At 49.5% G+C, this 22,577-nt stretch overlaps 1 protein-coding gene and 1 long non-coding RNA gene across 3 annotated transcripts in view; one reads left to right on the forward strand and one right to left on the reverse strand.

Annotated features, from left to right (window-relative positions):
* Window positions 1-923: 923 nt before the first annotated feature.
* On the reverse strand, window positions 924-4,199 carry LOC116995284. Its single transcript, XR_004417698.1, has 3 exons — window positions 3,743-4,199; window positions 2,854-2,979; window positions 924-1,970 (listed from the first exon to the last, which is right to left on the reverse strand). It is a non-coding gene; the product is annotated as an uncharacterized LOC116995284 (long non-coding RNA).
* A 1,005-nt stretch (window positions 4,200-5,204) lies between these two features.
* The window catches only part of HIPK2 (homeodomain interacting protein kinase 2), a 127,793-nt gene continuing 110,420 nt past the window's right edge, over window positions 5,205-22,577 (forward strand). For both annotated transcript variants that reach the window (XM_033057748.1, XM_033057751.1), the window contains exon 1: window positions 5,205-5,435. In XM_033057748.1, coding sequence (XP_032913639.1) covers window positions 5,417-5,435 — 19 coding nt within the window. In that variant the 5' untranslated portion in view covers window positions 5,205-5,416. The remainder of the gene's footprint in view (window positions 5,436-22,577) is intronic.

Genomic DNA, 22,577 nt, shown 5'->3' on the forward strand with positions numbered 1-22,577 from the left:
CACTGGCTGTTTTCTGATGTGCTTGGAAGTCCATCATTTGCCATGTGGAAGAGGGATGTATGGGCTTGAGGGAAGGAGCAGGGGGGTATCCACAAAACACCTACCTGCAAAAGGGCTTGTATGTGGAGGGAGAGGTGACACTGAAGGCCTCAGTCACTAGCAGCAATCCAAAATCCCTGTCACAAGGGACAGGATTTTCTCCAGGTGATGCCAAGAGGCAGCCTATAGAAAGCATAGAAATGATGATCCTTGTGGGTCCCTTCCAACTCATAATATCCTGTGATTAGCAGAGCTGTAATGGACATACCATAGCAGGCTGCCTGGGCATACACAACTTGCACACAGAACAGATGTTCCTGCAATCCATGGAAAAATACTTCCCCAAATATTCCACATCACAGTGGCTACTCTCTGAGCTAGTCTTACCAGGTGGAAAGAAATTAAAAATTGCAATTGACTCACCAGTAAAAATATGTGAGTGTACCCAGCAAATAATGTAGATTCCCTCAGCACTTACCAAATAATTTTGCTTTTAATTAAACTGTCCATTCCCTCACTGATTTACATTTAAAAAGAAAACAACTGTGTGTATTTCACTGGAAACCTCCCCCTGGTGTTTTAAAAAAATATTTTGCTTTGCTTAATGTGAAAGATTTGGGGCCTCATCCTTGTTAACACTTGCTGCATTCCAGCTCCACCATGAAGGCAAACACGTATGGAAGATTGTCACTGAAGGGGACATGCTCACCCTGTGTGCTTACAGCCTTTCTCTTCTGCTTTCTGGGGTTTTTTGTTTTTTGGTTTTGTTTTTTGTTTTGGGGGGTTTTTTGGGGTTTTTTGTTGTTTTTTGTTTGTTTTTGGGGTTTTTTGTTATGTTGTTGGTGGTGGTGGTGGTGGTGTTTGTAATGTACCTTACGGTATTTTATTAGTACAGTTTTAGGCTCAGTCTCTCCAAAGAAATAAATGCAGTGGATGGACACTGAACCAAGAGAGCTGTGATCCACAGACCCCCCAGCTTTGGGGGAAAGAGGAATAAATTGCATCTCAGCAGCAGGTACCCTTGGCAATGCCCTGGCATGCTCTTGGCACAGCCAGGGTTTGGCAGAGGCACCAAAGAAGAGGAGGTGATACCACCATAACATTTCTGGCTCTGAGAGACCAAAGGACATCTTGTGTCCACTTACACAACTCCCCTAAAATGGGAATGATGACCAAAACCTATGTTTTAAAACTCATCTGCCTTTGTTCTAAAAATTGACTTTCAAAATTTGTAATAATTTCTAAGGGAAAAGAAAAAGAAGCCAAATTCTCGCCAATTCCAGCAAGAAACAGTAACTTCTGCTGCTCCCACTGCAATTAAGTGCAGGCTCAGGTTGCTACCAGCAGACCCCTGAGATACACCAGTGAAACACCGTAGAGCTTTTTGGAGGAGTTGCATGCCAAGACCACCAAGATTTGCGTATGTGGAGCAGAAATGGAGCTCCTTTGAGGGCCAGCCCAGTGCTGCAAGGCCAGCCCTCCTTTCCCTGGCTTAGTGCCTGCTACCACCCAGCAGCCACGTTGGACATAGCTGGGCTTGCTGCTGCCTTGGTGGCACATGATACTCCAATGACATAGCTGAGCATGCCATGTACCTGCACCCAGACACGGGCTGTGTTTATGGGAGACCCAAATATGCAAATGGAGAAATGAAAAAAATCTGCAGATGAGGCATTAAAAGGTGCTTCTCCAGTGCTGGTTTGCCATCCTCCCACAAAGTGAAGGGGACAAAGAGAAGTTGAGGTGGGAAAGTCTCTCAGGATTCAAAATTTCAGTGACATTCCCTGCAGTCTCAGGCAAGAAGAGAGAGGACCATGATCTCTCCAGCAAAACGGCCTTGCCCCAGGGCTGTTGCAGCTGCACTGGCTCCTGACAGGTATCTTCATACCACAGGTATGTTCAGACCACAGCTCTGGCCTTGGCTCAGGGACCTAGATAACAAAGGGTGTAGCAGTCATGCATGGATTGTCAGTTTTGGGGAGAATGGAAAGAAGGTTGTAGGCTCAGAGCTGAGCCATCTCCAGAGTGCCTCCCCATCTGTTCACTGCAGTGAGGAAGTAGAGCAAGGGATTGTACTCCCTTAGTTCCAGTCATGTGCCCTAAGTCCTCTCCGAAACAGACATTCAAGAGGAGGCCCTTGTGTGAGCTTGTGTGCCCAGTTGGGCAAATTCCTCCCTCTACATGCCCACAAAACACCAGCATTGTCTGTGCACATGTTTTCACAGCCAGTCTGGAGCCGAGGTCAGGACCTGTTGAGGCTGGATTTTATTTACCAAATGTGGCCTCATTTGGCAACAACATTTAAAAACGTGTAAGATCAGAATAGTCCTTGTTGGTGAAAACATGCCCATTAATTTTCCTATCTTGGGACAAATTGTAAGTGGATGAGGGTCTCTAATGTCCCTGATGATATTGAACCTGAGAGACATTTGAGAACTGTTGTCCTGGACCAGCCAAGTAGTCCATCAAGTTCAGTATCTTTTCCCTAGGACAAGCAGACACATAAAACATAACCTGTGCTCTGAAGCCGACAGGTTTAGCATTTGTCTAAGTATGTCATGCACAGCTTTGGATGTTCCTGTGTCCCGATTCATGCTCCACCCTCCAGTCGCTGAGCCAGGGGCACCACTTCCATGCCCAGACCACACATTTTTAGTTCTGTAGACATCTCTGATGACCCCTCCCTCCACAGGCTATGGGATAGCCCAGGGTGAAAGAAAGGGAGAAGAACCTATCGGTGCAGTCTCATACTGCAGAGACTGGTACATGTGCCCCCATTCTGCAGCTGAGGAGAGCGAGGGTGATGTGACTGACCTGGAGCCATGCTGCAGCAGAATGCGATGCCAAGAAGTAAAGCTGGTTCCTGTAGCAGCTCGCTCCTCTAGCTTTGTTCTCTGCTCTTCTCCAACACTTCTCCACATCTCCTCTTGTGTCTTCCCCCTGCAGGGAGGCAGGCTGGGATCAGAAGCCTTGGAAAGCAGATAAGGTTCTCCATCATAAAGAAGAGAGCAGTGCAGGATTACATGACCAGAAACATGTTTTTCATAAAATATGAGGCTTTCAACTCACGCCTAGTGCTGAACCCTGAGGGTCGCCATAGCTAAATAAAAGAGGGACAAGAAACAAGTTCAAATACTGTGCCTGCTGTCATCTGCACGCTTGCCCTCCACTTCTGGTCTGGACTTACCCAGTGGTCCAGGTGGAGGCAGGTCCTTTTCTTTCCAAGACTTAGTGACGGTTGATCTCAAAATGAAGTAGGGATGAGATGGGAGCAGGTTTTGCTCCCTCTGCTGTACATACTCCTCCAGTGCCATCCCAGCCCACTTCTGAGCCCTTAATCACCTCCACCAGCTCTTCGTGGCACTCCCCAACACATTTAAAATGTATTCTCAGCTTCATGTTGCAAACAGAATGCTAATAGAGAGTGAGACAGCTCTCCTGTAGTTTCAGGCATTTTTCACGGGATGGAGAAAAATCATGCAAAACACTGAAGATACCTTGCAAACAAGATGGCCCACAGGAGCCTGGGGATCACATCCTCCGCAGCACAGCCATGGCCATCCTACTCGTACATCGGCTGGTCAGCATGCGTTGTTCCCTGGCCTGCTTTTATCTGCCAGGGTAGGCACCCGCAGCACCCAGAGACAAGGGCCAGGCTGGCTGGAGCGCTTGACTCACACTGAAATCCCCAAGTTAAAGTTACCTCTTGCCTCGTCCTCGAGACATCAGTGGGAGTAGCCGGGTGTTGAGCCCTGCTGCGACCAAGTGCTGCGGTGGGAGAGGTCTGGGTGGCACCAGCAGCAGCGAGAGGCAGCGTTTTGGGAGATCAGCAGTAACAGCAGGCACAAAGGGAGTTATGTCTTCACCGGTCCAGTCCCAGACTGCTCATCTGTAAGGAGCTCCAGGCAGGCAGATCCAGACGGCTGTTAATGCAGGATCACAGCCCGAGGTTTTGTTCCCACCTTTGCCAGAGGCTTTGCATGAGTCTCAGCTTCCTTTGCCTGCGTAATGGGTACCTGGTGACTGACCTTCCTTTGTAAAGCTCCTGTCAGGCAAAGGGGGTTCCTGTGGCTTCGCCTATAGCTTTCCCCTACGCACCGACAAAAATGATGCTCGTCGGGTTGGTGCTCCTACAGCAAGAGCTCAACCGGAGAGATGGATGATTTAAAACTAAAAATCCGGGGGGGTCGGGGGTGGGGGGGAAGAGAGGGAGGGGGAGAACAGGCTGTCAATCTCAGTTAGTAAACACTTCTTTGATGTGGTTCCTTTTTAAAACAAAACAAAACAAAACAAAAACACAACCTGACTCCTAAAAGCAACAACGTATGTTTATTTTAAATGCATCCGCTAAATATTTACATTGCAAGTAAACTAAACGAAAAAAAAAAAAAAAAGATAAATTGGAACTTTTGTCAGTGAACCAGATTGTGAAATGCCTTGAGGGAATAGAAGATTTATTTGGGGAGAGGGGGAGAGGTAGGAATTTTCCATGCTGTTGTAAAACATGAGCACAAATTATATGATCCCCATAGCCAGTGAGTTGCAAATCTTCAATCAGCAGCCTTTTTATTTTTTTCCTTTCCTCTCTTTTCTATAAAGAGGAGGGGGGGGAAGACAGAAGTGTTTCACCAACTTCTGTTGACTGTTCCTTTTTTCTCCTGATTGAAATGTGTTGTTAAACAAGATCCCACATAATCTCAGCAGAGGGTTTCTCTCGCTCGCTCCCGCTCCTTCTGGGAAGCCGCGATCGGTGCCATCGGCGCTTGATTATTTGCAAACTCCCTTCGCTGGTTTTTTTTTTTTTTTTCCTCCTTTTTTTTCCTCCTCTCCGTCTAGGTCTCCGTCTCCCTCTCTCTCCCTCCGTCTCTCTCTCCCTTTCTCTCACCCCCAGTGCAACTTTTGCAGGCGCCCCGGCACACGCAGCCATGCCGCTCTGAGAGCGGGGGCACCGCGCCAGCCCCCCTCCTTCCCTCCCTCCCTCTCCTTTCCTCCCTCCCTCTCTCCTTCCCTCCCTCCCTCCCTCTCTCCCTCCCTCCCTCCCCAGCGCCGCCGTCCCGAGCCGGGGGGGCCCCGCCGCCCGCCGCCCCTGCCCGGCCCCGCGCCTCGCCCCGGCCCCGGCCCGGCCCGGCCCGGCCCGGCGCCGCCGCCCCCCGCCCGCTCGCCCGCCCGCCCCGGCCGCGTCGGAGGGCCGGCAGCGGGGCTGGATGTGCCCGGCTCCCCCCGCGCTGAGGTGGGCAGCGATGCAGAAGGCAGGCGGCAGCTTCGCCTCCGCCGAGAGACACCCGCTCAAGATGGCAGATGTGTGTTGAGTTTGGGGGGCTGCGATCTCGCGTCGTTCGTGGCGGCGTTGCCATGAATAACAGGCGTCCTTGCACCGATGGCCCCCATGTACGAAGGTAAGCCCCGGCCCGGCCCGCCCCGCCGGCACCCCTGACCCGGCCGCAGCGGGGGAGGGAGGGGGGAGCAAGGGGTCCCCGGCCGCCCGCCCGCGGTTCGCCGTCCCCCCGGGCGATGTTGCGGGGAGGCGGCGGAGCACCCCCGCCCTACCAGGCGCCGGGCGGGAGCGGGGCGAGGCGGGGGTCGCCCCCCGGCTCTGCCCGTCCCTGGCCCCGCGGTCCCGGGCGCTCGGTCCCCGGCGGGGGGCGGTGGGTGAAGTCCGTGCCGGTGCCGAGCAGAACAATGAGGTGGACGGAGCTTGCCCTGCGCCTCCGTGTGTGTGTGTGTGTGCGCCTGCTGCCTGTCTGCCCCTCGCCGCAGTTCGCATTCCCAGGACCGGCTACCCCGCTCCGTTCGCCGGTTTCCCAGGAGTTCCCTCCGCCGTGGCTCCTCTCTTCCGAGGCGAGGGGACTCCGCGGGCAGCGGCGGCAGGGGACGGGGCTGCTGGAGCCTCCTGTCAGCTCCTCTGGCTTCTCCTTCAGCCCAGCCCGGGCTACGGCGAGAAGCCCAAGTACCCCAACTTTAGTTTCTTTCGGGTTAAAAAAATCACAATAATTATATATATATATATAAATATATATATATACTTATATATGTGTGTGTGTTGTCTGTGTGTCTATACGGCTGTGTGTGTTAGATGGATGTGTAGCCCAGGGTGTCTGTTTAAAAAGAAAAATTCAGAGATGTGTGGAGGTTAATTTAAATCCCCTCGCGACGCATTTACCCTTCCCCGTCACCCCTCCCGGCTCGGCGCTGCCCGGGGAGCGTTACATAAAGCGGAGGGACATCCCCCGGCGGCCGCGCCATCCCGCCCGGGGGCCGCTCGGTCCGTGGCGGCGGAGACCCGGGCGCGGAGGGGAGCGGGGGGTGCTGCACGGGGACACGGTACTTTCCTACCCATGGCGAGGCCCGTAAAACTTATCTGAGGAAGGAATCGAGCCCGGGCTGCGGCGCCCGGGCGGAGGGCGCTCGGCGGGCGGTGTAAAGTTACCGGTGGCCCGCCGGGTTATTTCTGGGCAGCCCCGGGCTCACCCGCTGTTGGGAGTTCGGACCCCGCCGGAGGCGGGCAGACAAAGAGGAGCGTTTTGGTCAGCGCAGGGAGAACAGCCGGCCCTCCCCGCGCTCGCCGCGGCCGGGCACGGGGCCGGCGGAGAGCGGGGCCGTTGGGGAGCCGGGGTCGCGGCGGGGCCGGGGCCGGTGCCGGCGGAGGGGCCGCGGCGGGCCCGGGGTGCCGGTCGAGGCCAGCCCGCCAGCGGCGCCCTCTGGTGGCCGCGCCGCCGAGCGGCCCCGGGCCGGGCAGCCCCCCTCCGCTCCCCGCCCCGCGCCCGGGCCGCCCCCGGCGCCTCCCCCGGTAGCGGGGCCCTGCTGCGGCCGGGGGGAGCCCGCCGCCGACCCCCGCCGCGGCGCAGAGCTCGGAGCCCCCCGGGCGCGTACCTGCCCGACCCCCGCCCGACGGCCCCCCGGGGCCGGGCCTGACCCCCCCGCGGCGTGACCGGGCCCGTGAGGCCTGGCCGGCATCGCACCGCCCGCCGCGGAGCCTGCCCAGCCCCTCCCGAGCCGGGGGGGTCATGCGGCGATTGCTCCGAAGTTCGGTCCTCGCCGGGCCGCATCTGGCGGGCGGTGCGGGGCGGTGCGGGGCCATGCCGTGCCCCGTTCAGAGCGGCGGCGCCCCTGGCTCCGTGGCAGCCGGGGCGGAGGGGCCGCGGGGCCTGCGGTCAGCCCGGCCGCGCTCCTCTTCCCGGCGCGCCGCAGTGGGCGAGCGCCGGCACAGCCGCCTCCCCGGAGCCGGGCAGGGCAGCGGAGGGGAGGGCAGGAAAGAGGAGAGGAGAAGAGGCCTCGGCCACTGCCGGGGCTAGCAGGGCGCCGGCTTCTTCCTGAGGAGGGGGCGGCGGTGCTGCACCGGAGCGTGCCGTGGAAGTTTAGCGGTTCCTTAGAGCATCCTAACTTCAGCGGCGCCCCTGCTTCTGCCTGGCTGGAAAAAGAAAGCAGATGGGAAAAAATACTCTGAAAGTGACTTGTAGAAACAAGCTCCCCGCAGCAGATACCGAAGGGTCTGCGGCCAGGCTCTGCAGCATGGCTTACGCCTCAAAATAGGTGAATATCCTAAATGGCAGGAGCCGGAGATAGCGTAAAGGCTGACAGAAATTGTTTTATCTCTGTTGTGTTGCGGTATGCTTGAGGGTTAACTTGCTGCTGAATGGCTTCGAGGGAGGTGGAGGAGGGGTTAATGATTGTTTTTCGCCTCCTAGTTGCCATGAGAGGTCCTTAGAATTCCCTGCAATATCGCAGTGCATAGATAAAAAACTTATTTATCGCGGGGGATGCAATTTCCTCCTTGGAAGGAGGCAAGGACTGCCATCCTCCCCTGCGAGCCTCACGTTATGGCAATAAGGAGTTCGGTCTGTAGCCCTCCTCTGGAGCATCAGGTCCAGTCAGGCCACTGAGGAGAGCACAGGAACAGAGGGCTCGGATGAGCACTGCGACGGGCAGGCACAGCTCTGCTCCTGCCCTTGGCCGAGCAGTCTCGGGTGGCACACATGCACGCCCACCGCCACCACCGCAAGGCAGGCGAAGGGAGGTGAAACCGTATCCCCGCCGTACCGATTTCAGCACATAGGCTCTTTGACAGAAAAAGCACCCTGGGAGGAAATGTGACACCTCAAAGGCCTTATGAAGTGGTTCCAGTAGAAATTTAAGTGAGTGATAACATAGAGCACACGCAGAAAGTCACCCAGCATTCTTGACGTGCAGGTGAGGGTGGTGTGTGCTTGTGCAGAGCAGCTGGCTTAAATACCAGTTCTGGGGAAGCAGAATGGTGCCTCACCTCATGTTAATAGGCGAGGCATGATAAATAAGTGAATATCTGGTGTGACATCCTCTCCCACACACACTGCGCCAGGAGAATTTTCCCATTTGTTTTAAAGAATTTGGAGGTTTTGCTCTTGTCTTCTCTCCTGGGTTTTTTCTCATACTTTTTTTTCTTTTCTTTTTTTTTTCCCGTGGTTGGTGGAGTCCTTAGCAGTAAAATGAAGGACATAAAAATATAGCAAGTGAAACAAAACAGAAGTAACACTGCTGCGCAATGTTTGACCTGGTTTTTAGTTTCGTTTGTGAGCTGTACAAGGAAACGAGTTGAGTTTCAAAGCAGACCTCATCAGGTGTAATCCTACATGGCCTCTGCTCCAGAGCTGGGGCAAACTAGTGGCTGCTATGCTTCTGAGCCCCAGAGATGTGGCTTCATCAGGCTAGGCTGTACTGGCTTCAGAGGAGGTGAATGACTTGAGCCAGGCAAGAATCTGGTTCTCTGGATCCTCTAGGCAGTGTTACTCTCACCTATGCACCCACCTTGTGACATTTCCTACTGTGCCGAGAACAGAGCCAGGCTCTGTGGTCCAGGGGAGACCCCAGTTAAAGAGGGGGTCTGCCAGACATCACAGGCTGTGGGTGGATTTTTGCCTGGGACGGGTGTCTCCTGCAATTTCCTTGCCATCTCGTACCTGGCATCCTTCACAATTGTGTAAAGAGAGGTATTTATATGTATTAACCTTTATTTTCTAAACAGTGATTACCTCTGTTTTGGTTTTGTTCCTCTTAGCTTTGCTTCTTACTTATTCTTGACAACTTTGTTGCAATTCAGGGTGTATTTTTAGCAGCCACATCGGTAGTTTTCTATGTGGGTGGTTCATGGAATTAATCTGGGTAATATTTGTAAATTGCACCTTGCCACCCGTGAGGCTGCTTGCGCTGAGCACAGGGAGGGACCTGCATGCATGCTGTCCTTGTCACACGTGGGGCTAGGAAAGCTGGAAAAGCTGACCCTGTACCCCTTGTGGATCAGATCCCATTTAATGCTAGAAACAGACCAGCCCTGCTGGGTTTTGAATGCAGCCTCAAATCTCACCAAAGCACACAAAAACTTGCTCATCAGGGAGGTGGCCCCAGTGAGGCGGAGTAAAGGTCTTTACCCCAAAGTTCATGCAGGGAGATGATAACTCAGAGACACTTCCTGTTTATGAAATAATAACCAGAACTTAAGCTATGTCAGTGCTGGGATCAAAAGACTAAGTTTTTATTTGCTCAGGATATGGCTATAGCCAGGATAACAGGAAGCCCCCTCCAGTTAAAATTATTGTTCTTGTCATGCTGCTGTGTCTAGTGATTAAACAAGTATGCTATGTAATGGGTGAAAAAATACTGTTTTATTTTCAGAAGGGGAAAGAGCATTGCTGGGACTAGGGGCTGGGTTGAGCAGACAAAGAGGCAAACTGAGTTACTCAACGCAGTCATCAGCCCTTGGGCTGTCTGCAGTGCATTCCTCTTTGTAGCTCTGACAAGTGGGGAAGACCCAGTTGGCTTCAGTTGGACACCTCAACTGGCCTGGAAAATGAAATAATTTTCTTTTTTTCATCACTGCATTTCCCCATTTGCTCAGTGGTTGTTATTGACTGCCCAGTTTTACATGGTGCTTTGAGACCACTGGATTTGGTTTAATCCAAAGTGGATAAGAGTTGCCTGTGCTCCTTGTTCAGTGTAGGTTCTTCTACTGATGAGGAGCAGCTTAGAGACCTCCTTAATACCTGTGAGGCTTTTGAACTTAGCTCAGCCCTGGGAAGCTAGACTGTGTATTTGGAGATAGATCATGGACTTGGGTAGCTACATGAATAAGGTCTGAATTTGGCCACATCACAGTGGTGGTGCATAAAAGCATGTGAATATTTGGTCAGGAGGGCAGTTGGGAAGTCAAATCATGACAGGATTGGTGACCTGGGCCTGGTATAAATCCGTGTCCTGATTGTGGGCATCACCACGTGGGTCCCAGGGGATGGTGTTAGTACTGTCGTGCCAGATGGTGAGGTCAAGGGAAGTGCAGTCACCTTTTGCTCAGGCCAGGCTAAGACACAAGTATGATGCAGATGAGACAGATTCTTCTAGCTGCAGGACTCAAGGCAACTGTGATAGTGCTGCCCATGGGCAAGACCTCTTAGAAAAGTTTGCACAAGCATTCAGTGGTAGGCTTACAGCTGTTATGAGGTCCCCATCCTTGTGCCTGTCATGAATAGGTAGGCTAAGACTGGTTTGTTGGGGTTTTTTTTAAGGTTCCACGCTTTTCCTCTCTGAACCCAATTTAAGAAGATATTTTCAGGTCTGTACCTAAATTTAAGCTCACTGACAGTGCTGCTGACTTCATTAGGATTGTTTATGTCTTTAAAACTGGCCACATGCTGAAGTACCTTTCTGACTCACGGCCTTAATCACTCCATTTATAAAATGAGTTTGTTTCCTCACCTTTACTGGGAAATCTCTGCCCTCTGAAGTGAAATATTATTTATAGGTCTTTCTCTTACTTTTGAAAGGTCGATAACAAGAAGTGAGAATTAAACATTATTTAGAGAAAAGGTTGTTTCTTGTGCTGTTTGCATACCCTAATGTGGACCAAGGTAATTAACTGGAAGCCTTCTCTTTTGAAACTATTTCCCCTAACAGTACAGAATTCACCTTTTCTTTTGAAAATAAACACATATGATAATTTCACTCCAGACAGGGCATTTAGCAATTTGTTTGTCATGAAGGAAGTGTAGAGGAATGTTACTGCTACCCCTCATTTACAGCATGGAACGCCTTTGAATACTCCCTCATTTGGCCACATCAGCAAACTGAGGTCCATCCTCAGGAAAGCACAAGTGCCTCTGTTTTGGGACCACTCCTAAATTCAGGTAGCCTTCAGAATTGGGTAATTTTGGTGGCAAAAATGCTCCTATTTAAACTTGCCCACACACGTGAGTGGAGGAGCTACGGTCTCTGTAGACTGGCATTACCACATTTCAAATACCTGGGAAAATTCAGAGTCAGGACTAAATTAAAAAGCTGTCTGTGCCATTAGGATTTGTTTATTGAAGGGAAGTAACAATAAGCTGTAATAGTGTGTATTTATACAATGCCGTATATGTTCAATGTGCTATATAAAGAGTGGCTGTCTGATCAGGCCACTGACAGAATCATCAAGGAGCAGTCTTTTGCTTACTCACAGGACGTAGGCAGAATAGCCAGAGGAAGGAAAGCATCTTTGAGAAGTGAACCCTTTGAGCTGCCTCTGAGCTTGATTCTCATACAGATCAGCAGCAGTGCAGCTAAAACCCAGGGAGCTACACAAGGGGAAGCATGGTCTTCACGTGATGAGTGTTATCCCATCTGTGTTGTGTTCTGGAAGGAGAGGGAGTTTTATGCTGGGTGAAAGATACCATAGTTTGCTCCCTTGGTTTTCTTCAGCATCACCACTGAATGGGACATATGTCTGGGGAAGCTGAAACTCACCCTGTTTACACATTGCTCTCTGTCCTGTTCACCTTCCAGGGTCTATGCTGACATCTGTCTCTGGAAGGACAAAATAAGAGCAGTCACATACAGTTCCTTCCCTGAAAAGCGGGAAAGGCCATCCCACAAGGCATTGTTATTTGCCAGAGATACTTGAGAGGCTACGAAGGGGAGCTGCCTTCTCTGTTCTTTATAGATTTTAATCCATAAAGGTGCTAGCAAGACCTGGAACAATGGTGTTACCTGGCAGAACCCTGCAGGCTAACATCTCCTTTGGTCCTGAAGGCTGACAGATTAGGCTCTAGGCTATGCTGAAATGCCAAAGAAACTTACCTCTCACCAAATTAATTTAAAACATAGAAAATGGGTAAAGGAAAGATTTTTTAAAAGTGTTTTAAACCATAATATCAAATACCTGTCCAGCGTGTTATTTAATAGGCTTGCCCAGCATATTCCCCATGTAGGGATAGTCCACAGCATGTCCAGGCTGTCATTGTTGCCCTTTGCTTTGTCACTGGAAACATTTTACCCCCTCTTTAATTCCTCTCTGCTTTACTTGCTCTGATTCATTGTCCTTTTAACTGTGGGTGCAGGAAAACTATTCCTTTGTCTTCGTCATGTCTCTCCTTTGTGTTCCTTAGGTTAAATCATATCTCAAACTCATTCTTCAGCTCTTTCTCTAGTATCTCTTCCCTTCAACTCTGACCATTCTTCTGGTTCTCTGTGCTCCCTTTGGCTGGTCCATCTCTCTTGAATGGCACTGCTAGAGCACAGTGCTGTATTTGAGTCCCGTGCTGGCCAAGGAGAGCAGAAGTGTTCCTTAATGTCTGTTACAGTCAGTGCTCCTATTTGGTTTAACTTCTGCAGTGTAACATTGTTCATCTCTGTACAGCTTGTGCTGTGGCTCACAGATCCTGTCCAAGTAGTCTCATGAGCCATTTTCTCTCTTGTGTGTGTGGAGGTAGACATTCCTACCTAAGTGTGTGATTTTTCTATCTGACCCATTTGAATGTCATCCTGTACCCTTTGAGTTGTTGTGATTGTTTTGAATTCTTATCTAATTCCCCTGATTTTGCAATTCTGCTTGGTGTCACTTGCCAATTTTAAAAGCACAGTCTCTATTTTTTCACCGAGATAAGTTTTGTTGTTGATCCTGCAGTCCCAAATATAAAGTACAGAAGAGAAGAAATGGTTTCATAAAAACCAGAAAGAGAACATTGCCCATGAAATATAAAAGAAACTGGAAAACAGCCCCCCCACACACACCACTTGGCATTGTTTTCATACCTATTCTTTTACTCTCCATTAGTGCTTTTGAGGTGTTTCCCAAGGACAATAGTTGTATTTGCTGTGCCAAGCAAAAGCAGAACTTTACTGTACTAGGCGTGACATTGACATGAAGAGGTAGATTGTTACCACCCCAAAGGATTTGCATTTCGTATAGATGCAGACACAGGAGGGTGCATCATACGAATTGTCGGGGCACTTTCAGGAGAGGAAATCACAATGTATGGGTTTTCTACAACATTTGTGACAGAGGTTACTCTGGGAAAGGAAACGGTGGCCTGACGATTGAGAAGGAGTAAGTCAGTAGGTCAGGAGCAAGAGAGAAGAAGATGAGAAGCATGGGGAACGAAGCTGAGGGCAAGTGACTGTAACAGAAGAGAGGGAGATGATCCCTGAGAACTTCAGGGGCTGAGGTGGTCACAGCCAAGGCCATCAGGAAAGGAAAATTGAGTGAAATGCTGAAGATCCCATCTTGGATTGTTTCTGTAGTTGCCCTTACTGACTTTAGTCTCTCCCAGTTTTTTTCCCCCAGTTGTCTCTAACATCCTTGGAAGGGGTGTGAGGACACTACCTATACCCTAAGGCTCACAGGCAGAACAGAGAGTCTGTCTGGGGATTCCCCATCTAGGGATGACAACAGAGGCAAAACTGATGCTGTGGCATTAGCTTAAAATCTCTGATCCCTCTTACTATGCTCAAGAAACTGATGGGACAGAGATTATCTGAAACACCAGCACTTTTCATTGATCTGAGATCTTTGCGGTTTCCTCCTTCTCACCATTGCTCTTCCCGTGACAATGGTGTCTATGCAGGACAAATTTGATGTGCTGTCCTCCTTCCTCCTCCCCATCAGGCAAATTAGTGTTGAATCTTCCTTCAGCCTGTACAGGATGTCTTTAAGGACATATGTGACTGCCCCACCTTTTCTGTCATCATGTCTGCTCTACTCTCACCATCAGTCAGGGTGGCCAAAAAAGGTATGAATGAGAATGGACACCCAGTCAGCAGCACCTTAGCTTATGGGTGAGAACTACATGTGCATCTTTGTGCACAGATGTGCATGGCCTGGAGGCTGAGCGCATCACAAGCATGTGAGGCTCAGCATACTGTTCTCTCTAGTATCATGTCAGGTATGTCAGTATGTTTGGCAGTGACTCTGTAAGGTTGTGGTCTTTCTCTTGGGTGAAGAGAGCAAGGAGAGCTCTCTTTTTGCTTATAGTTTGGGGTCAGGGTGTTTATTTGCTACTGGATGTAATCCAGTGGATTCAGTATGTCTTTGCACAGAGAGGAAGCAGCAGAGAGGAAACAGTCTAGGAGGCTCTTTGTGTGGAAGATAACTTCCTGACACAGCTGGTGAGTGAGCCAGCAAAGGAAGGCTCCTTGCAGGGCCTGTGTTATGTGAATAGAGAAGGATTTGTGGGTGATGTGGTGTTCGGAGGTCGTTTTGGGTACAGTGATTGGTTTTCAATTCTCAAGGATTAAGGAGGGGGCTCAGCAGAAGGGCTGACCTTCTTGGACTTCTGAGTAGGGCAGTCTCTGACCTGTTCAGGAGACAGATTGATAGAGTCCCTTGGGACAGTCCTGAGGGACAAAGGAGTCCAGGAAGGCTGGATATTCTCCAAGAAACAAATCTTAAAGGCACAAGCACACTGCAAGAAGGACATTGAAGTGCTGGTGCATGTCCAGAGAAGGGCAACAAAGTTGCTGAAGGATCTGGTGCACAAGACTTAGAGGAGCAGCTGAGGGAGGTGGGCTTGTTCAGCATGCAGAAAAGGAGGCTCGGGAGATCTTACCTTTCTCTGAAACCACCTGAAAAGAGGTTGTAATAAGGTGGGGACAGCCTCTTTCCACAGGTAACAAGTGATGGGACAAGAGGAAATGGCCTCAAGTTGTACCAGGGAAAGCATAGATTGGATGTTATGAAAAATTTCCTTATGGAAAGGGTTTGTCAAGCACTGGAACAGGCTACCCAGGGAAGTGGTGGAGTCCCCATCTCTGGAGGTATTTAAAAGATTTAAAAGATGTATAGCTGTGGTGCTAGGGGACACGGGTAGTTGTGCACTTCGCCATGTTCGGTTAGCATTGATCTTAGAGGTCATTTTCAACCTAAGGGATTTTATGGTCCTGGGTTTTTTGCTTGAAAACTTGAGAGTTTTTTCTAGTTACAGGTTGTAGAGGCATACATAGGATGGGAGATAGCCAGCAAGCTCCCTAACTATTAGCTGCATTAATGGGGTGTTTTATTTCAGGAGGGAATGTTACTGCAGATGATGGAGTGGCTTGGTGGAGACTTGGAGTCTAGCAGCAGTACTTAGAGAGTATCCAGTCCCAGAAAACTTGCTGAATATTTCAAAGAAATTTTGTTTCAGGAAGGTCTTTTAGCTTGCCCAGAATATTTTAACTTGTAGGCAAAATTTGTAAGCATTCCTTATTTTTAAAGTGTGGTTTATATTCTGCTCTTGTCTGCAACAACTCTATCACCATCAATGTATTTATCTCTTCCTTGTTAACACTTGCCATTCCTGGAACATCTCCTGCTCAGCAGCTGTTTGTAGGTGGTGTTTTTTTTTTTTCTCTCCCATCATCTTGTACCTTTCCTTCCTGTTCAAGGCATCCATAAACCTCTTGTAGTGACATCATAGCTGTTTCCATAGCAACAGATTATGATACTAGAACAGAGGATAATATCAAACAGGAGGAGGAAGAGATAAATTATGGTGTTTGTGTGCGTGTGTCTGAGGGCTTGATTATATTCCTACGTCTCTTCCAAGGATGTTGTCTGCCTAGCTTCTTCTCTGTTTATCTTACGTGCCTTTTAAAGGTTAGGAAAATGTGAAGGAAAAAAAGATCTGGAGGTCAGAACAATACAGACGCATATTTTTGATGGTCTCTGTGTAAACCTAGTAGGCTGAGATTTATTTTTTTCCCTCTGGTAGCTCTCCTGTATCTCCTGAGAGTAGTCTGGAGAAAACTTAGATGCACAAAAATCCCCTGGTATGGCTTCACTTTTACTTTAATCACCAATTATTCATAGCCACTAGCAGCTGGGATCCAAAGTCAAGGATCTCTGTGCTGCGGATTTTCCAAAAGATGGATGACTGTGGCATGGCATTGCCCCAGAGAACACACAACCTGTATTTGAGAAGGGATGTGACAGGTGCTCAAATCAGCCAGATGTGGCATGGGGAGAAGAGGGGCAAGTACCCAGAAAGATGTGAGGGGGGCTGTGATCTCTAGACTGCTTCTGCCTGCCCAGAGAGTGATCTGAACCTCATCCTAGGGTTAGCTTTTCACAGTGGTGTTTGTAGAAGAGCTGTGCTAGGAGTTAGTTGATGGTTTTTGGCCATCTGCATGGTTCTTCCATGGCTTTGGGCTGTACCTCTGTCAGGAGCTGACAACAACAGGATTGTAGAAGAGTGAGTGCCCATATTGCTCCATATATAGGGTGGCAGGAAGGCTATTTGCTTAAAGCAATAGGCTGGAGAAGAATGTCCAACTAAAATACATGGCATTTTATTTTCTCCTAGGCAGCATTTAGTGTTGACAAATTCTATGTAGCTTGGCAAGGATTTTCAGCAGGTCTCTGGTTTACCTCCAAATAGTGGTAATTTCCAGCCGTCATTGCTACTTTCCTATTTAGATGTTTGACTTCAAAAGCTGTATAAAAATTTCCAAGAAAACCATCTTTGATATCCTCATAGCCCTGTGTGTGTATGCAACCTTTAATCTTCCTCTTGTGGCAGAATTTCTGGGGAGTTAAATAGCCACTACTAGTCTTTAAAATACCTGGAGTAGAGTCATCTCTAACTTGAAAATCTCTGGTGACACACTCGGGCTCCTTAACATTGACAAACACAATTGATCCCACGTTGAGGCACTGCAGTGCCCCAGGGAGAAGTGAAGGGGAGGGATCTGAGCACAGCAGTGCTGGGTAATGTGTCAGCTTACCTTGGCAATCCAGTGCAATGGTGCTCTCTCCATTACTGGAATTCATTGCACGATGAGCCCTGGGTCAGCAGCAGAGCAGTGCTGGGATTAGGTGATGACCATCCTCCAGCTCCCAATACATCAGTGGACAGGGAACTTTCTGGTAGCTGGGCAGGCTGCTGGTGTGCTTGGTGGTGATGCAGAGGGAAGTTTTTGGTTCAGCTTAGTTTGCCAGGATGGAGAGAGGGTGGCGGATCATGAATTGCCTGAGTCACTCAAACTCTGCAAGGTCATCAGGAGCTGTACAGAAGGCACGTGAGCACACAAGACCTTGACACAAATTAATAGGTCACCTTAATGGAAGCTGATTGGGAGGCAGTAGAGACCACAGAGAATGAGTTGGGTATGCTTCCCCTGCAAGCACCCACACAGCATGCTAGGTCCAGCTTCAGAACAGGCTGCCAGCATTGTCCTATGAGGAACAATCAGGCCTCAGGGTGATGGAGGCTAGGGAAGCAGCAACAGGGTCCTTGGTGGAGAGAAGAGATATCACAACCTTTTCTCTGAAACCAAATTAAAACAAAAGGACAGGTCTTGGCTACAGCCAGTTTGTGGATAGCATGGAGAAACCCAAGACCTCATAAATCCTCCAAGTCTGCAGAGAAACTGGGAATCACATTTTTTCATGAGTGCAATAAAAAAATTTCTTCATCTCTTCTAGCACAATCAGTGGCACCACCAGAAACCTGCCTTCCCACCTAACTCCCACTCTTCATTCTTTCAACAGAAGAATATGTGTGTATTTAGCAAGTGTAGATAAGAAACAGGTTGCAACCCCCATTTTATAATAGCTGCACCACCTGAAAAGGACATGAGAGACCCAGACACAAGCATATCCCATTGATGATGACAGTACTTCTCTTGCAGTGTCGTTTTCCTGTCGCTTATCTGAGGCTGTGAGCACCTGTGTAATGAAAGTGCACCTTGCAAAAGTCTGTGCTTCCTGAAAGCACGTGCGAGTCAGAAGGGACAGCAGGTGCTGTTATTGAGCAGCGTGTGTGAGAGCACAGGTGGAAGAATATCTGTGTGTATGTGGGATTCCTTCCATGTTTGTAGGCACGTGTAGGAGTGTACACATTGTTTGGTGTGGCTTCATCCCCTTTCTCTATGGAAGACAGCATGGGTCTGATTCTCCTTAGCGCTGTGACACCATTTTTCTAACAAATTGTATTTATAGCAGGGCTCTTTTCAACTGCAGTGAATGAAGAAATATAAATTAGGCTTTGTGTGTGTTTGTGAGCTGTCACAGCCTGTACAGGAGGAAATATAAACAAGGTGAATGCAGGGTGTTTATGGGGAGCGATGCTGTGACAGTGTATGTGTTGGCAGGAGTGCTGTCTGTAGTCTCTGCGTAAGGGCTTGTGTTGCCAGCGTGAGTGTGGAAGACTGTAAATCACAATGTGTTCAGGAGGGGACACTGCCACTCTGCCTTTAAAAGGCAGGAAGAGATTTTTTTTCCAAGCAATGTGACTTTTCAGGCTGAACAAAAGGGCTACTGAAAATCTGAGCTTGAGAAAAATATCATTCATGACATTCTGACAGAGAGTGATCTGTAATCCACATCCACCAGATCATCTCTGTCCTGATCCAGAACATCTGCATGGCAGGCATCTTTCATGCATTTTCTCCTAGTGCCAGGTTTTGGTGGCCCAACTGGACCAGTTCTCGGATATGTCTTCAGCTCTGTTAATGCATCTCAGGTCTACCTCTGTATCCTCAGATATTTGAGACTTTTGCCTGTGGTGTGATGTAACTGAGGTCGGTATATAAATACAGTATCCCCCGGGGAATCTGTATCCCTTCAGGTGTGTTTACTGTATCACTTACAATGATACAGTAGGTGAGACTACCTCAATAAAGTAGCTGTATCTTTTCCAATATCTCTGCCATTGGGCACCTGAGTCCCAGCTTTGTTCATGTTCTACTGTGAACTCAAGCTACAGAGTGTGGAGTTCTCTTCAGGACTAGGCTTGGCTTAAAAGTTATTTCATGTTGCTCTAAAATCACTTCTGTTCCCAGAGGAGTCCTTGAGTCATTACCAATCCTTGCATTTCCTCTCAGCCAGGAAGGGTTGAAGGGGTTTCAGGAAGAGGATGCTTTACAAGGAGACGTCTGCTTTCCCTTGCCATGCCCTGTTGCAAACAGACATTGAGACTTCTGCCAAAAAGCTGCTGCCTGTAGAAAATCAGAGTGTGAGGGAAAAAGAAGATGGGATGTGAGTGAATGGCAGGAGAGGGCATGATTTCAGGTGCTTTTGATGCCATGTACAATAAAGCATATGCTCGTGGCAGCACTGATGGTGATCTAGGAAGTGTGTTTCCTAGCCTCAGTTGTTATGTGGCATCACTGGAGCAAGGTGCAGGTCATAATTTTTCTTTTGGGTTTTGTTGTGGTTGGTACTCTTGCCCTTCTTTGCCTCCTTGTTATTGCAGGGCTTGTGAAGGGGATGGGGCTTTTATTCTCCTGGTGTATTTTGTGTCCTTTCTCCTGTTGCTGGCAGCTTCTTCCCCCATCCCCTCCCCAGCTCAGCCCTGTCGTATTCAGCTGTCCTTGCTGGAAGGTGACCAGCCCACCTGAGGTGCTCATGGCCAAGGACATAGCGTACCATGTATCAAGAACATGCTGACTTCATGTGGGAACTGAATGCTGCATGTCATGCCCAGCCGGAAGGGTGGGGACTCTGTGGTCACCCTGGGGTGAGCCATGGGGGGCCAGCAGAGATGGGGTGGAAGAAGAGCACAGGCTTGATCACAGAGGTAAAACACTCCGTGATTACTGTGATATGCTTGCTGAAAAGATGGATATTGGGAGTTATTTGGCTAGCTGAGGCAAGGCAAGCAGGAGCCTGTCCTGGTGATCTCAGCCGTTCTGTTTTACCTTCCAGGGATGTGGGAAGGGCTGTGGGGATCAGGTGCTTCCCATCCCTTGCTCAGGGTATCTGGGTGGATGGACTGCCTGCCAGGCTGCCTGCAGGGCATTCATCCCTTTTCAGCAGGAGGTGGCAACCCAGCAGCAGGAGAACTATGAAATCCAACCCTCTGTTGGGACAGGCTGCACTTAAGCCCTATGTTAGCCCTAATTTGAAGGCTTAAAGGGAGCTGAAGTGTGACACTGAGTGCTGTGTCTGAACTTCACCCTTCCTGAGCCACAACAGCCTATCAGGAGGGAAATCAAGGGGCAGGACAGCCTCTACCTCCCCAGCTGGGCCAGGAACCTTCAGCTGAACTTCTTAGTTGCAGCAGAAGTGTTGGATTTGGTTGGATTTTAAACTGCAAATGTGATAAATCACGGCCGGCAGTTCTGACTGCTGTAGCTTGCACTGTATGCCCGAAGAAGCTGTTGCAGTAACTGGGCTGTTCTGGTAGTCCAGCAGGTCTCCATCTGTCTAGGTATGTTCATCCCTGTAGTTCTGCCCCGATAACTGCTTTTCATCACTCCAGCCTGGCCACTGTTTCTCTTTGCAGGCTGGTGGCAGGTATCAGCACCCCTGTGCCAGGCTCCTAAAGGCCACATAGCCATTGTGGTGGGCCTCTGTCACGGGACCCCCCACTTCCCTCTCATGCTTGTGTCCCCTTCTCCCCACACTTGCTGTGCAAAGGGACCCCTTCTATCTGGTGCCCCTTGGGGGGATGCATGACTCTCCATGCTGGTGGAGTGGGTGAGCTGCCCAGCACAAAGTTAGTTACAGCAGGCTGATGAGGCTCACTGTTTCATCCTTTTTCATTTCAGTTGTGGTGCTTGTTTATTTATTTGTGCCAAATATTGTTGCTTTCACTTAGGGTCACTTTAGCAAGGCATGTCTTCATTTATTTCAGAGCCCAATGACTGCTCCAAGCACAGACATAGTTTTAAGAAAGCCACAGAATGTGTAATACTGCATGTGGGCTTGGGATGGGGATTTTGACTAGGGGCAAACATGTGTCTTGATAGTTGCTGAAGGTGGTGGCCCCCAGCATTGTGCCTGCTGTAGTGCTGGGAAGCACAAATGTGCATCTGTGTGTCCATACAGACCTGTGGCTGCGCATGTCCCTAGGAGTGTCCTGTGACATCGTGGCCACCTTCGTCTTCCAGCCAGGGCTGTGGGACCTTGGCCAGTACACCAGAGAAAACATCACTGTTGTTTTTCAACCTTTACAAGAAAACAGATTGTTTTTAAGTCAAAGCTAAGATTGTAGCACTTGCTGGAGGCTGGGAGGTAGCTGTAAATCCTGGGTCTCATTTGCACAAACACATTTGGTTCCAATCCTTAAGGGCATTTTCCCTTCCCCTACTTATGCCTTTGTTTCAGAAACATGTAAATTTTGTTTGGATTTGTTTTTTCAAAACACCACAAAATGTGGGAAGGGGACTTTTGAATGACGTTTGGCACAGATGGGATAAGGAGTATTCTGGATGCTCCACTGGGTAGGAATCTGTGGATGGTTGTCATTTAGGCTGTGTCAGTGGGAGACACTGAAGAGACTGGATTCACCAGGAGAGTAGTAGTGATATTTGCAGTCTCTTACTTGTTAAGTCTGCTGCTCAGATCAGACCTCTCGGCTTTCTTCTGGCCCAGCATATGAGACCCTACATGGGGTCTTGTTTCAGGTGTGAACCTTATATGCAGGGTCATTTGATGGATAAATATCCTGCCATGTGAAGGGGTACAGGCTCTGTTGCAAGGTTGCCAAAGGAATGGAATGTGACGCTGGCCAGTTAGGCTCCTTCTAGGGCAGAGACCTACAAGGTGCTCCTGCTGCTGTGAGTGTCCCTTTTGTGTCAAGGTCCACAGAGCAAAGAAAAGGGGCTTGATTTATGCCCTCAAGAAGTTGGAGGTACAGATCTACCCAAGAGCTCAGGAGGAGGCAATGTGGCAGTGATTGCTGGGTTCACTGGGGGTCACCAATGATGGCACATTTTTACTGTCAAAGGCCTTACCCCCCAGCACAGGTTTTGTTCACATTTACTGGCTGCTTACCAGATCTCAAAATTGTTTAAAAGAGCAACAAACCATCTGACAGCCTGCAAGGTGAGGATGAGGCTGGGCTACCCTGCTGTGACTCCCTCTGGGGATGCAGGAGAACTCTGCTGGCAAGGGTGTGTGTGGGAGCTCTGCACCAACATGGGTCATGCAGTGTGTGCTTCATGCTCTGTTTCCAGAGCTGCCAGGTTGGTGTCTTTCACCTGCACTGGGTCCCGAGGAGCAAAGAACCAAAGGAGAGTTGGCGGGTTGTCTACATAGAGACTGGCTGCTGTAGGAACCACCCCAACCTGCCATGACTGTTGGCAGACAAGAGGGAGAGGTTTGTCCTCTCCCACCTTTTAGCCAGCAGGAATGCATGTGCTTGGCGGCTTCTGCATGCTCTCTTGCCATGCTGATGGTTTTCATGACACGACTTTTAGCACCTGAAGATAGGCGTGAAAAGGGAGGAGGTGGAGAAGTAGGAGGTGGAGGTGGTGTGAGTTAATACAAGACCCAGTGGGAAGCAGCAGCAGGCAATATTATTTCTGTGGTTTGAGCCAAAACTTTCTCTCTC

This window comes from Catharus ustulatus, chromosome 4, assembly GCF_009819885.2.
Source record: "Catharus ustulatus isolate bCatUst1 chromosome 4, bCatUst1.pri.v2, whole genome shotgun sequence".
Taxonomy (NCBI): Eukaryota; Metazoa; Chordata; class Aves; order Passeriformes; family Turdidae; genus Catharus; species Catharus ustulatus.